This window comes from Triplophysa dalaica, chromosome 17 (genome assembly GCF_015846415.1).
Source record: "Triplophysa dalaica isolate WHDGS20190420 chromosome 17, ASM1584641v1, whole genome shotgun sequence".
Classification (NCBI taxonomy): Eukaryota; Metazoa; Chordata; class Actinopteri; order Cypriniformes; family Nemacheilidae; genus Triplophysa; species Triplophysa dalaica.
Window position 1 is genome coordinate 9,152,795 of NC_079558.1, and position 14,780 is coordinate 9,167,574.

The following is a 14,780-nucleotide window of genomic DNA, read 5'->3' on the forward strand; positions in this document are numbered from 1 at the left end:
GAGGATTAAAAAAGTGATAATTGGTGGTGGTCCATCTACAGCCGATAAAATAATAACAATAGAGAGAGAATGTGGAGATGTTTTTATGTGCATTCTCAAATGTCTGCACAAGAATATAGACTACAGGATTACCTACATATCCCATATATAATTTGTAATATCATGAAGCAAAATACCTATCGGACATGTTTGACAAGTTATCAGTACTGCTCAGACACATCACTCTCCATCTGCCTTTCATAAAGTGTTGTTGGGATCAAATGGATTTTGGCACAAAGTGGTGTGAAATTGAGCCATTGTCGTATGGTATCCAGCTCGCTAGGTGGCGGTATTAAATATTCTCGCATGCCAAACATTTATAGAAGAAATCCAAAGGAAGTTTAGTTCACACTTCTTTAAATGTTGATATCTGGAATCAAATAGTATTTCAATTAAAGATCACCATACGTCATTTTATTATAACTTGAATTGTTATCTCTCGTATTTAATGTGTTTTGATGTTTGAAGTTCGTGAACCATTCAGGAAGTGACTAGGAAGTAAGCACTGCAGTTGTCAGAGAAGGTAAAGAACACTTATAATTAGGAAACAGTGTTTATTTAGTCATTCCTGAAGCAAATCTTTAGGCGTCATGCATAGAAGAGGAGTCGGAGCTGGCGCGATCGCCAAAAAGAAACTTGCAGAGGTTTGATACCGTTCCGTAAGAAATAGTCACAAGACAAATAATGTTGTTGTGTTATAATCCCACAAACTTTTTTTTGGTTACAGGCAAAGTACAAAGAGAGAGGTAATGTCCTGGCTGAGGATCAGATTGCACAAGTGCGTAATGTTATGTCTCCATGATATGCATGTCATGGATTGTTGTTAACTTTATACAAACCTAAATGGTGCTCAGCAAAAAGCCTGTTATCACCAGAGCTGTTTTGTTCGTGTAGATGTCGAAACAGCTGGACACCTTCAAGACCAATTTAGAGGAGTTTGCCAGCAAACATAAACAGGAAATCCGTAAAAGCTCTCAGTTCAGGGTGCAGTTCCAAGAGATGTGCGCCACCATAGGGGTCGACCCACTTGCCTGTACGTATTTGAATTTCTCTTAAAAGGATTGCTTAACCTAAAATGAAATGCATGTCATTTATTCGCCCTCAAATGATTCAAAACCTGTCTATGATTTCATCTGTGGAACGCAAAAGAAGATCTTTTTAGAAATGGCTGTGGTTTTGTGTATTGTGGGGCATTATTCAAAATATCTTCTTTTGAGTTCTGCAGAAGATAGAAATTCATACAGGTGTGAAAAGACAGGCGAGTGAATACTGAAAGAACTTTCATTTTGGGGAAATTTTTCACTTTAAGCCTCCGAGTTGGGTTGTGACTTGATGTAAACTTGTGATTAGTGTACACAGAAAGTTTTTTTTTAATATTAAAGAGTGCCTTTTTATTAAACCAAACAGCATTTAAAAATACTAACACAATGTACGATGCCATGAACATAATTCTCTTATTTGCTTAAATGTGTGCAGCTGGAAAGGGCTTTTGGTCTGAAATGCTTGGAGTAGGAGATTTCTACTATGAGCTTGGTGTGCAAATTATTGAAGTCTGTTTAGCTCTTAAACACAGAAATGGTGGTAAGTCATTTGGTTTCAAAACAGGCCTTATATTCACCGAAAGCCATTAATATCTTATGGCATTTCTTATCTCTTAATTGAAATTAAACTTTTTTTGCAGGACTCATCACATTGGATGAACTTCATCAACGTGTCTTAAAAGGAAGAGGGAAGTTTGCACAAGATGTGAGCCAGTGAGTGTCTTTGATTTTCTATACATGCCGCTCTTAAGCTGTTTCACACAAATGTATTTCAATTTCAACCATATGTGACTCAGAGATGACTTAGTACGGGCCATCAAGAAGCTCAAGGCTATGGGAAACGGCTTTGGTATGATTCCTGTCGGGGGCTCTTATTTGGTCCAGTCAGTACCAGCAGAGCTAAATATGGATCACACTGTAGTTTTCCAGCTAGCAGAGGTAATCTACATCAAAGACAAAAATTTCTAGCACATTCACAATCGAATCATGTCAGATCTGATAATTGCCTTTCAGAAAAAGGGATATGTGACCGTGAGTGAGATCAGAGACAGCCTGAAGTGGGAGAGAGAAAGAGCTTGTCATGTGCTTGTAAGTGATGAGGAAAATATTTAGGCAGCATTCTGTTTTTGTACATCTCTTGAAATGACACGTGTGTGTTGTTTTTAGGATCACCTGCTGAAAGAAGGCTTAGCATGGCTGGATTCCCAAGCTGCGGGAGAGCCACAGTACTGGCTGCCTGCTTTGTTCTCAGAGCTTGTATCGCAAGACGTTACACCTGAAGAAGCCAATCAGATGACACCTTGAACATAAGACGTTATTTTGTAAACACATGGCAACAGAGAAGGGGAAGTACAGAACTGGGGTCAAAGAACGTCCGTGACATTGGAGAATGTTACTCAAGCAAAGTTTGCTCGAGTAAATACGGAGAACAAAATATCTACCTTTTTATATGTTTATTATTTAACGCTCCATTTTCCACTGGAAATAAAAAATACAGAGACTACAAATAGTTACTATATTGTTTTATGTGTATTGTATATTTCTCCTTGATAATAAAGAAATATTTGTTTAACCATTAAACGTTTTTTTGTTTTTGTCTTCAATTACAACAGTTTTACCATTATTTCTGATTGCAGATTGTAAAGTCACTTATTAACACAAACTAAACAGTCTGGGTAAACAAGATCTAGATAAACAGCAAAAAGGTTTTTCGTCACATGGGTTTCCCTCTGATAACGGCTGGCTGGCTAAATATATTACTCTGCTTTTACCAGGCTTACCAAATAAATAAATATGAAATGGTAAATTGCATTTTATGCGAAGAGAAACTATGAAATAAAGGCATGAAGTAAATTGAATGTATATATATTGAATAGGCCAATTATAGTTTAGAAATCATCTGAATGTCGATCAGCGTTGGGTAATAATAGCTAATAGTATAACAGAAATAATGTATATCTACAAAAACGTGACAATACATGATATTTCAGTTAGAAGTGAATTGGGTTAGTCTTCATGACTGTAGACGTGATCTTCAAACATTTGCTGTTCCCAGTCATCACAGATCAGAGTACAGAATGGACACACTTTGTGGGACTGCTCATGCTGTGCAAGTTCATCCTCGCTGATACCAGGAAAGCTTTCATGGCAATGCAGGCACTTCATCTACAAATAAAGAAAACATTTCAATCATCTTACTGCTTGGCTGCTCAGTTTTATTGTGGATTTTGGTATATACTCCTTACCTTGTCCTCTTTTCTTGACTGATCTCCTATGAGCAAGAAAAAAAATATCTAATGAAGTTAACATGTCTACAAGGCAATCGTGGAAAATAGCGTCCGATACAGCTCCCTTTCTTAATTATTTTCACATACCTGTCATGTCATCAATGCTTCCGTAGAAATGATAATCAGGCGGGTATGTTTGCTCTTGGGTGTTGCTGGAGGGAGGTGGGCTCTGTGGATTGGGTAGCTGCTCAGAAATGGCAGGAACAGACGCCACCTGGTTGTCCATCACTATCCTGTGCAGTCTGGCTACTTCTGCCTGAAGTTCCTAGAGATAAAATTATAATAAAAGAAACATTATGACATTGGCATTGTGCACTGACAATGAATTTAGCACTAACAGAAAGCGAAAATACATGGGATGTTTCATCCGTGCTATCACAAAACAGATTACCTCATTCTTTTCAATAAATTCCTGCTTGTCTGATCTTGAAGTCTCTGCCATCTCATAAATTTTGTTTTGAGCCTGCTCAAGTTGTGCCTGTAATAGATACACTCAAACCATCATTTATTCAGACACCGTCAACATTACTCACATAATCACAGTTCATTCGCCATGCTTAAGAAAATGGTAATAAAATATCACTAGAACTCAGAGTTAAGCTGATAGAAAGGTAATGGATTAGGTTGAATAGCTGTCAGCTGTCGAATTTAAGTACAGAATAAGATAATAACAATTTAGGGCAACCAATTGCCAAGCAATGCTTCATTTTGTTCAGTGTGTGGGGTAAAAAGGACGCATTTGCCAATACACTTCCGCAAAACATGTTCATTTTAAAGATTTTTTGTCAATTTTACTTGTTGTCCACTCTATGAAGAATCTTTGTGTATGTCACAGTTAACTTTATTTTGCTATACTCACTTACATAACCAAACTACAGTGTCTTACACACAAGAGTAAAAATAACCCGTCTGAATCTGTCTTAATAACTTTTGATTTAACGAAAAGTATGTAGCAGCAACAATCAGTAAGTATGTACTGTGTGTCGCACCACCAAAAGGATGAAATATTTGGACTTTTTAAACAAACTCCTCTCAACATTAAGTATAAAATTCATAAAAACACAGAACAAGGCACAGGTCTAAATACCTGGATTTGACTGTGTCTTTCAGCCTCGGCTTCATTGACGGGCATCTCTGCCAGCTTCTGTTTCACGTCCTTCAATTCCTGCTCTGCGCTTTCAGCACGTTTAGTGGCTTCTTTGCAATTCTGCATCTCACTGCGCAGCAGCCCTCTGGATTCGATCAGTTGAGTGAGCAAGGCCCGAATCTGGACCTGAGAGAGGATTTATAATACTTGATTTTATTTAAACACATACTTTATTAAAACATTGTATGCTTGCCCGTAAAAACAAGTCAATTAGAACTGGAGTTTATGTCTAAAGATAGCTTTGAGGTTTGAAGCCAAACACGGACTCATATCATCTACTCCCAGGGTTGCCAAGTCAGTGGTTTTCCTTGGGCTTCTTTTGAATTGTTGTTGTTGTTTCTTTTTACCGCGGACATATTTCCCCAGCAGTCATTTTTAAGGTGAAATGAGGTTACTTACGAAAACGTACTGTCTTTATGATTACTACTATACAGTGTTTTTTAAAGAAGAAATTAATTACAGTTAATGTAAATATCTATTTTAGATACACAAGTGGAACATTTGGGTGCCTCCCATTTCGCATCCTATCGATCCTAAATAGTATTCAAAAATAGTATTAGTATATCATAGTGAAATGAGTATTCTTTATATACCCGGATGCTCTACTGTTTCCGGTGAAAATTTGAAGTGCAGATCCATGAACACTCATAATGGAAACTAATAATATTATCCACAACTCACCACGAGTAGGCGGGGTTAAGTGATGCTACACTGCATTATTAAAATCAAATAAGAGATGCCTTACTGAATTAATACATGTAAGTATACAGTAAACATTACATACGAAATAACATGAATAAATACTTAAATGCAATGAAGGGCTGTATTTTGATGATCGTGACAATAACAGCAGCCACTTCAATTTCAGGTTACGCCGTGTCTACACCAGACTTGAGCAGTGCGACACGTCAAAAGACATTAGAAACGCATTAGAACCCATTATAATATTACATTTTGTCCAAAAATGTGTGACCCGACAAACCCAAGCAGGTGTCATATCACATTCATTGGGGTAAAGTACTTAAAATCCTACTGGCTTAAAAAACGCTCAACATTTTAAAGAAATAGGTAAACAGAAAATAAAACAGAACATTTTTAACTAGGCCATGGGGAACTTCAAGACACACAATATGGCAACGTGTATGTGTACGCCCCTTCTAATAAATGGGTTTGGCCAATAAAAGAAGATTTGAGGATTTCAAATAGAAAAGTCTCACTTTTGTCTCATTATCTTCTCCCCTGTGCTCTGACATGGATGCTTGCAACTCCTTGTCTTCACCTTTTTTCTCCTCTAGAGTTCTTTTTACTATGAGAAGCTCTTCGATTTCTGCATGCAGCTTTTCATTGTGCTTCGCGCTGCTCTGCGCATCCACCTGAAGTAGAATCAGTGCATTGACATAAATAGAATAATGATTTAAGGTATTTATTGTCCCACAGTTTTACCCCAAACAAAACTGCAAACCTCAAGCAACTTGACCCGATCCTGCAGTTTGTTGTAATTGTGATCCGTTTCTTTCAGGCAGGTATTTAGCCTTGAGAAAAATAAAGACACCAAAATCGATCACTAAATCGTTCCGCACATATGCGTTGGCGCAAAAGAGGTCCATGAAGATAAAACCAAAAAATCAAAGCTCAGAAACTTACTTGAGGTTTTCGGCGAACTGGAGCTCCACCTGCTGCTGTAACTCTGCCCTTTCCTGCTTAAGCATCTTGATCTTACGTACAGCCTTTTCAAAGTTTTCATGTAAATTGGTCAGTGACTATAAATACAGGAGAAATTCATTTGTTGTAGTTATATCTCATGAAATTCTCAGTCAGATAAAATGACAGACGTCACTGTTCAAGATTTATTTATTCCGTGAGTTACTGACATAAAGTAAGTGGCATTTGCTGGGCCATGTGACTTAAAGTTACTTTAAGTTACTTTTTTAACTACAAAACACCAATCATTTATTTATGCAAACCTTGGAAAAAATATGTGTGCTTCTTTAAAACAATTTCAAAAAGGGTAGCAGTACTCTGTTTACCTGTTCGGTGATGTTATAATTAGGTATGTCCGATAGGGGTGTTTCCGGTTTTTCCTTTGACTTTAAATCGTCTAGGCAGCTCTGCAATTTTGAAGATACGAGAACAATACTGTAGTATAGCAGCTTGTTGAACTAGTAGAACAACCTTTTATACTACACAATAGGTACAACACAAAGACAAGCATTTAAAATAAAATTTGACAGATTTGACATGCTACAACAGTCTGTGGGACGGGAGATAGTGAAAATAATGTATGATAACAAACTAAAAGACTAAAGAGGAAAAAAATTAGAGATCATTTCAAATTCTACATTTTCCAGTATTCCAGTCAAGTGTCTGTTGAATTTCAACAAAATCAAACCTCAGGAGTGACAAGGTCATCCAACAGCCATGTGAAAGATATAAGCATGATAAGACACATGAGAACTGTGATAGAAATCGAGGATATCGCATAAAAATATATTGTATTCATATTGGAACTTTTCCTAAATACATGTAGAAATATTACTGTTGTTTTGCTTAAAAGAGAACGTGAACTTGTTTTCTTTGCAGTATTTGAGGTCTGAAAAAATGTATAGCATCTTTACTGCTATTTTGACCTGTTTCTCCTGTGTTCATTTTCTGCAAATAATTATAAATGTTTATTTGAAATTTTGGAGAAATATTGTTGTGATGGTCTGTAATTTTGAGACAAAAATGATCATTTTACCTCAACACATACCTATAAATAGTAAATTCAGATTTTTTTTTATTAAATGGTCTCTTAATTTGTTCCATAGCTGTATATGTGTATTGTTATTATATAATCATGCCTTAAAAAACACAGTATGTTTATAAAGGCTGACCAACCCTTAAACGACACATCTCATGCAGTCTTTCGTCCAGCTCTTTTTTCAGGATCTCATTTGATTCTTTTAAGGACTCCATCTCTTTCATCAAGTCCTCTTTCTCCTTTTCCATCATTGTTACCTGTTCCTACACACAACAACATTAAAGGAAACTTGTAATTGTTACTGTAGATATCAGCATTTTTACAAATAATCTTAATAGGAAAACGAATAATAGTAAGATAGTAAGATTGGATTCTGCTACAAAAAAATCTATTTCAACATTACTTGAAAGTAAAAAATAATAAAAAAACAGAATATGTACCTGTGTTGTTACGACTAAGAGATCCTTCTCCAAGCTGCAGTCCAGACTTATTTCTGCCTGGTTTTGAAAGCAGAATGGAGTGCTGGCTCCTCTGACATGACCATTGCAATCCACATGGCAGAACTGATAAAACTCTCCGTCATCTTTAGGTAGATTGCTCTCTTAGACAAAAGTCAGTGGAAATGAGTGAGTTTTGTGTAACATGTCTGATCACATGTTCACTCAGGAGCAAGATAGAGCCTTTCTCACACTCTGGGTACACATACATACTGTATTTCAATGCCCGGAAAGAGCTTATCATGAAAGAACATCAAGTTCTTATTGAGACACATGATGGATGGCAACAGGTCCCATGATTTAAGTAATTTGATAGTAGATGTGGACCAAGGTGATGGTTACGCACTCACTTTACTAAAAATAGCAACAAAACATCACATCAATGGGATTGCATGACATCACGACTTAAAACCCCATTTCAGGTCATGGAAAGCAGGTTAAATATGAATTGAATTAGGTTATGTAATGTTGACCTCAAAATGTGCACCGATGGGTTATCAGGTGGTTCTTACCTTTGAAAACCACTTCCTGCGTGAGCCCTTCAGGTCCGATTTGGTCCAGGCAAGGTACCACCCATTCATAGCTATAATATCTCTGTGTTGACTGCCATCCAACCTGTATATGTCCCATAGTTCATGCAGAAGAGAAAATGATCAAAACATTTCAAAGTCTTTGAAAGTAATCCAGAGATACAAGCTAATGTAATCTTTGCTAAAAAAACAATAGAACCCTGCCCAAAACGCAGTATAATATGATGATGTAATGGTTATAATGGGAACCCAATTGGATTTAATGGAAACTATAGGGTGTCTACTGGTATGCGATGGAATCTATTGGTTGGATGTTATCCGGCACATGGGAACCATGAAAACACCATTAAATACTACTGGAATAACGCCCAAAACACACTACAAAAAGGAATTTTGTTATGGTTTAAATGTATTTCTCCAGCAGAGATGCATGTGTTTGTTACAACAAATATATTCATAACCTCCCCCAAAGAAGAGGTCAGGCCGATGGATAATTTTGTTTGCACTAACTTTATCTGTACAAACATAACAATATATTGAATATGATAAAATAATATTATTGTTGTTCCTTTCTATCTACATGAAATGTTTGATCAAAATATGTTCTTGAGAATGTTACCCATGCAAGAAATAGAACCCCTCGAAATGCATCAGAAAAATAGATTTGGTTTATTGGTTTTAATGGATACTATAATGGTGGATACTGGTGTGATGTGATGCATTCTATTGCTAACAAAAAAAATGAGCAACTAAAGGAAATCTGACCCACGATTTCACTTTTTCGTGGCTTTTAAGGGTCACATACCTTGAAGATACCGATCCAGTCTCTCGGGTTTGGCTGTAGGCCTTCGGTGATCGTGTACCGACAGGTCACTGCCATTTTTGGAGGATATGATGGAGGAACATCGTTGAAAACTACCTGCGAGAACGATGATGTGTCCATGACCACGGGGATCGTCTCTTCATCCTCTCTGTCATTCATCGCTTACGACACAATCACTCTTATAATGTTCAAGAACAAAAGAAAGCGATATTCATTTAACTTTCACCAACTTCTTGTTTAAACAACATCGAAGAAAACTTTCACTTTCGCTATTAGAAAATCCCCAGCAAATAACGACAAACAACTGAATTATAAATAAAACACTGCTTTTCTTATGTAGACAAGTAAAAGTATATTTCAATAAAGTTACATTTGTTAATAAAAGGATACGATAAAATAACTTTGATAAAGGAGAAAAAAAGGAGCAAACAACGCATAAAACAAAACAATCTCGGATGCGTTTGTTCGTGTACTTTGGTTATATATACATTTTTAAACAAAAAATAAAATGTTACCTAAACCTTCTCCACGACCGTGTTGAACGAGCAGTGAAACAAGAGTGATGCTAAAAATAAGAGCAGAACAGAGACACGCCGGGATTTGTAGTTCGCTGACAGTGTCTATATCAAACTACAGGATTTCCCCCTTGGTCGTGAATTACGTCACGTAAATAGACACAGTAAAAAAATCTAAACTTGAAAACGACAACAAAACAATATGACATATAATGTACTTTATTTAAAAATGACATGTTTTACATTAGAATTAGTTAATGTGTGAGAGTATGTGCATAATCAATACAGATTTACTGAACTTATTTTGGGTGATCTTGCCTTTTACTGTCCATGTTGTGATTGCCAAATAAAATCACTTCTCATAAAAAGGCACCAAGGTTGAGGCACTACTATACATAATTTCTTAAAAAGTGCATGTCTTAACTGGTACAGAGCACAAATTAGTTAAAATATACATATATGCAACATGTTATGGGGTGTATTTTGAAATTCGGATACTGAAATGCAAAAGCAGAGTATAAAATAAGTGTTTTATAGATATGTACACAGGTGTGAGCAAACTTCAAGTCTGAAATGGCATTACAAACGGATAAATCTGAACAAATAAAACAAAGACGACATCTATATGTTAGGACACAGACAAACAGATCAGTTCAGTGTTGGTGAGCATGCCTTTTAAAAGAAAAGTGTAATATATTAAGAATCCTGTTTTAGTACTTTCCATGACATCTCTCTGCAATTCATGGCCATGTTTTAATAATGATTCCACAGTCTTGGAAATCCAGTCCACACGATAATTCATAAATCTATTAAAATGGCCAAGTAACCTTTTTATACATCCAGGTAAAGCAGCTGGTACAGTTTCAGTAATTCTAACAAGTTTTAACTTTGTTGGACGAAGAAATGATGACCGCTTTAAAGGCACCTGTTGCCACCAGAAGAGTTTGGATACCAACAGTGGTCATATGTGTGTATGGCCATATGCAAGTTTGAAAAAGACTGAAGGAAGTCACTGCCTGGAAGCCTGATAGACTAATAAAGAGAACCTGGAAAGAGAAAAATAAAGATCAGACATCACTTTTCTTCTTGTCACATTCATTTAAAAATAAAGGTCAGATGCTTTTAAATGTGAGGGAAAATTATTGTTTAAAATGCAAAATAGGACTTACCTCAACCAAAAGAGATAGCTAAAATAATGGCTAATATAACAAGTAAAACAGCAAGGCATAACGCAATCCATAGTTTTTTCTAAGAAAGACATACAAGAGGTAAAAATGTAACATTTTGCACAACAGTAACTGATCACTTAACGTTCTGAAGACTAATACTAAAAAAAAATATGAATAAATAAATTCCGCTGACTCACCTTGCGCACTTTTTTGGACGTTTTTACAGCATCAGATGTGTCTATAACTGCCTTTTCCACATAGTTATGGGACATCTTGATGTTCTCCTCAATCTGGTTCACCATCTCACCCTAGGAACCAAAGTCCAGTCTGAGATTAGACGCTCACAAATCACATTCTGACTGAGCAAAATTATTAGACAATATTTTGGTAAATGGTATCAGAAATTAAAGGACATTTGAGGAATCAATATTGCCTGCATTAGTCTCTCACCTGTGCTTGTACCTCCATAGCAAGGTAGCTAAACATGTCATGAAGCTCTTTGATGCATTTCTCCAGTTTGATGATCTCGTCGTGTCGTGACTCGATCTCATTCAGAGCTTGTCTGGTTGCTTTAGCGTCATTCAAAATCTGCATCAACGATTCAATTAGGAAAATTGACACGTGAAGTAGTTATCCACAATCATACTAAACAATGTGGTTAAACACAAATTTTCACAGATCACACATATGACAATGGTGAAATGAATCATGTTGGTTATTTGCTAATGCCAAAAATATCATGCAAGGGATGGACCTCTATAAAACAATGGCGGGTTTCTATAAATAATAGCCGAGTGTGCTCAGAAAGGAAGGAATAATGACTGTAATCTAAACTTTAAAGAGGAAGTGGTAATGACATTTGGCAATGTTTACAAACCAGATTTCCTTCCCCAGGAGTAGTCAATAAATATCCACCAAAATATAAATAGTGTTTAAGTTTATTAACTATATTACGGTAGTTATAAATCTTCATTCATTATCACTGTTTCCTTTAAGGTGGCCCTATATTTCGTGGCCTCATTTAAAGCCTGTGAATTGTTAATATAGAGAGACAACATTTTTATGGCACAGATAGAAAAGGGTCAGGAAATAGGGAATCCTGAAAACAGATGGAGCCCAGAGTTTTCCTCAAGGGTATAAAACGAGAGGTCAGAGGAAGTGCCCTGAACACTGCTATTCATGATTATATGGTTAAACAACCAGAGTACAAAAGGTAAATCAACTTCACAAAAACTTACATAAAATATCATTACACATCGATTTCGGATAGAACTGTTCATTAAAGTCTTACCAGATGATACACTTCCATTCCAAAGAAAGCAAAAGAGAAGACTTGAATTGTGACAGCATCAGAGAAGTATAGTATACATTATACAGTAAAAATAACTGTTTTGATTGTAAGAAAGGAAGCACTTGATACAAAATGTTTGTCAAATTAAAAAGTGCACATTTTAGATTTTAAAAGGGTGCTCAAATGCACAACCTTCAATGCTGCTATGGGGTAACGATGTTATAGAAAAGGAGAGTAAATGCATTTAGATTGAAGTAATAGAAAAGGAGAGCAAATGCATTTAGATTACACAAAGTGCCACACTTACATTTTGTGTGAAAACATCTGTTTGCCCACTTTCAAGCATCGTTTCCAGCTCCTCGTCTGTCACATTGTTACCAGCTGTAAAGAAGAAGCAGATTTGTATTGTGAAGATGGACGTAGTGCCAACATTGCATCAGATGACAATAAAACTGATACAATTATCAAGACTATAAATATATAATCAAGCTACTATTATTAACAGCAAAATGTGAAAGAAAATACTCATACTGATTTTGAGTTGTCTTTGTATCCTCTCCACATTTCTGTCTCTGTACTGGGCTTGAATCTTGTTACAGTGACCCATCAGTTCAAGAAATTCTCTGGACAAAGTATTATGCTTTTATAAAGAAGAATGGGGAAAAAATGGAAAGAGAAGATTATTCAGAGCAAAAACAACACTGTGTTGTAATGTATTCATGAACAGCAACCAACCTGCCCTCTTTGCATTCTCACTTCTACTGAAATATATTGGTCATTACTCTCAGCTTTCTTAGGTTCAATACCTGCGGCAGAGATTTTATTTAATAACATTTCTGATATGCAGTGGGTCCAGCAAAAATATTTCAATCATAAATATAATGTATTCATTTACTTACTTTTTAACTTCTTTTGGATCTGGCTGGCCATGCCTTTGATATCCTCCCTATGAGACTGAAGTTCCTTTTTCATACCTAGTGTGGAAAAATGAATTAATTTTGAATTAAAACCGTTATAAATATTAGTCAACACATTTCCCCCCCTTAGGAAATGACATTGTGTTTCTTCAATTACAATATAATATTCATAATGTTTATTATATAGAAACACGCAGGACAAAGACATGCAGGCTCAATATGTACAGTATAAATAGGAGTTACTCACTGTCCTCTGGAAGTGCAACTCCTAATACTGTTTTCTGTTTGTTCTCCAATTCAGATACCTTTCTCTTAAAAGTTTCAAGGCCCTCTCGAATCTCATGAACCTATTTAGGGGACAAAGGGAACTATTGGGACATCCTGGGCAATCAGGCACAAACTATTTTGACTATTGATATTTGGCAGAGAATTCACAAATACAATTTTAAGAGTAAGCCATCTCTAAATAAAATTTCATAAACCTCTCTCAGTTCCCTATTACATTTAACACATGCCTAGAACCTGAACACTCATAGCATATTAACAAACAGTGGGATTGTTTATCCAATGTTCTATAGTGATGGATGATCCAATTGTGACCAGATAAGAACCTTTCTAAAGAAGACTTCATTTTCTTTCTCTTCTTTTCCTGAGGTCCCAGAACAAGGCTTTATCATGAGACCTTGGGTTTCGTCATCTTCATCCGAGGCATTATTCGTCTAGTAAGAGAACACAGATATGAATTTGTGAGTTAAATTTTGAACAATTAATTTGCGATTAAAATTATAAGTTATTCAATTATATATAACGCTTACAGGCCCGTTTTCATAAACAAGACTTATCTTATACCCGGACTGTCTTCATTAGGATTTTTAAATCACTTTTATAAAAAAAGTCTAAGACACAAACATTACTGGTGTGCATCTTGAGACAAAACAATGGTACTTGTTTATTATAAGAAATGTCAGGGGAGATGTCTTTGGTTAAGACAACTCAAACAAACATTTTACTCTTGGACTAATCGTACAATGGTTTTATTTAAATACAGTATATCGTGAAACTAAAGTGTTTCTATTATAACGTTAACGTAAATCAACTCAAGGGCGCAACAGTTTGTCTCGTCGCTACTAGTGCAGATGGGCTGTTTTGCTTCTACTGTTTGATATTATTAATGACTTAAGCAAAAACTTTGCATCAAAAAGGTTAAACATTCACTCATAAAGCAGTAGACCTTCCACCCTGTAAGATTAAGACAAATATTCTTGAACGCAGGTTTGACTGTATGCGCTTGAATCGTGTTAGCAAGTTAGCCTGTTAGCCGGTGTCCTCAGGGCACTGCCCTACTTTGTGTATTTACTCACGTTTCCCAGTTCTTTGGTTCGGTCCCGCATTGTCGAAGTAACGTTATTTCTGTTGCAGCGCGGATGAAAGTTTGCTCCAGTGAAGTGGCTTAGTTCATCCGTCCTCAAACTCAAAACTTCGACAATCAAAAAGAGGGAGTTCCCATTCAAAATCACATTTCGCACCCTCTTACTTCTCCAAACAACTTTCGCAGCAGGTTGTTGCAGAGCTCAAACGGTGCCCCGATAAAATGCCTAAATGATACGGATCAACGTCATATGGTGATGCGCAGACCGAACGGCCTATGAAAACAACATACCTCGAGAGCCATTCGAAAGCACTGCTTTTATACAACTCTCGCGGTATTTCATGTCACACCCTAAATCCATCTGCGCAGCGCTGCATGAAGTGGAACACGCCCAAAAGACGTTAATGTACGAATT

At 36.3% G+C, this 14,780-nt stretch overlaps 3 protein-coding genes across 3 annotated transcripts; 1 reads left to right on the forward strand and 2 right to left on the reverse strand.

The window, feature by feature from the left end:
• The first annotated feature begins 367 nt into the window (after window positions 1-367).
• On the forward strand, window positions 368-2,660 carry snf8 (SNF8 subunit of ESCRT-II). The gene is made up of 8 exons (XM_056771676.1): window positions 368-683; window positions 767-817; window positions 934-1,072; window positions 1,516-1,620; window positions 1,721-1,793; window positions 1,877-2,018; window positions 2,094-2,168; window positions 2,247-2,660. The coding sequence occupies exons 1-8, from the start codon at window positions 630-632 to the stop codon at window positions 2,382-2,384; spliced, it is 777 nt and encodes a 258-aa protein (XP_056627654.1). The 5' UTR covers window positions 368-629; the 3' UTR covers window positions 2,385-2,660.
• Window positions 2,588-9,707, reverse strand: calcoco2 (calcium binding and coiled-coil domain 2). The gene is made up of 14 exons (XM_056771675.1): window positions 9,620-9,707; window positions 9,087-9,282; window positions 8,264-8,366; window positions 7,695-7,855; window positions 7,392-7,517; window positions 6,542-6,622; window positions 6,159-6,274; window positions 5,977-6,046; window positions 5,732-5,887; window positions 4,455-4,640; window positions 3,759-3,845; window positions 3,455-3,632; window positions 3,326-3,351; window positions 2,588-3,245 (listed from the first exon to the last, which is right to left on the reverse strand). The coding sequence occupies exons 2-14, from the start codon at window positions 9,261-9,263 to the stop codon at window positions 3,087-3,089; spliced, it is 1,626 nt and encodes a 541-aa protein (XP_056627653.1). The 5' UTR covers window positions 9,264-9,282; window positions 9,620-9,707; the 3' UTR covers window positions 2,588-3,086.
• Window positions 9,708-9,822: 115 nt separating this feature from the next.
• stx4 (syntaxin 4) lies at window positions 9,823-14,678 on the reverse strand. The gene is made up of 11 exons (XM_056772171.1): window positions 14,358-14,678; window positions 13,608-13,715; window positions 13,244-13,343; window positions 12,979-13,053; window positions 12,815-12,885; window positions 12,611-12,719; window positions 12,387-12,460; window positions 11,239-11,376; window positions 10,986-11,096; window positions 10,789-10,867; window positions 9,823-10,665 (listed from the first exon to the last, which is right to left on the reverse strand). The coding sequence occupies exons 1-10, from the start codon at window positions 14,385-14,387 to the stop codon at window positions 10,790-10,792; spliced, it is 894 nt and encodes a 297-aa protein (XP_056628149.1). The 5' UTR covers window positions 14,388-14,678; the 3' UTR covers window positions 9,823-10,665; window position 10,789.
• Window positions 14,679-14,780: the final 102 nt, after the last annotated feature.

Bases quoted from the DNA above. Each gene is read 5' to 3' on its own strand.
- snf8 (XM_056771676.1), top strand. From the start codon at position 630: ATGCATAGAAGAGGAGTCGGAGCTGGCGCGATCGCCAAAAAGAAACTT. The intron at 818-933 runs GTGCGTAATGTT...TTGTTCGTGTAG, and splicing joins CTGAGGATCAGATTGCACAA to ATGTCGAAACAGCTGGACAC. The intron at 1,794-1,876 runs GTGAGTGTCTTT...TATGTGACTCAG, and splicing joins TTTGCACAAGATGTGAGCCA to AGATGACTTAGTACGGGCCA.
- calcoco2 (XM_056771675.1), bottom strand. From the start codon at position 9,263: ATGAATGACAGAGAGGATGAAGAGACGATCCCCGTGGTCATGGACACA. The intron at 6,623-7,391 runs GTTGGTCAGCCT...TCAAAATTGCAG, and splicing joins ATGAGATGTGTCGTTTAAGG to AGCTGCCTAGACGATTTAAA. The intron at 6,275-6,541 runs GTAAACAGAGTA...CTGTATTTATAG, and splicing joins ATTATAACATCACCGAACAG to TCACTGACCAATTTACATGA.
- stx4 (XM_056772171.1), bottom strand. From the start codon at position 14,387: ATGCGGGACCGAACCAAAGAACTGGGAAAC. The intron at 13,716-14,357 runs GTGAGTAAATAC...TTCTCTTACTAG, and splicing joins GAACCAAAGAACTGGGAAAC to ACGAATAATGCCTCGGATGA. The intron at 13,054-13,243 runs GTGAGTAACTCC...TTTCCACACTAG, and splicing joins AGTTGCACTTCCAGAGGACA to GTATGAAAAAGGAACTTCAG.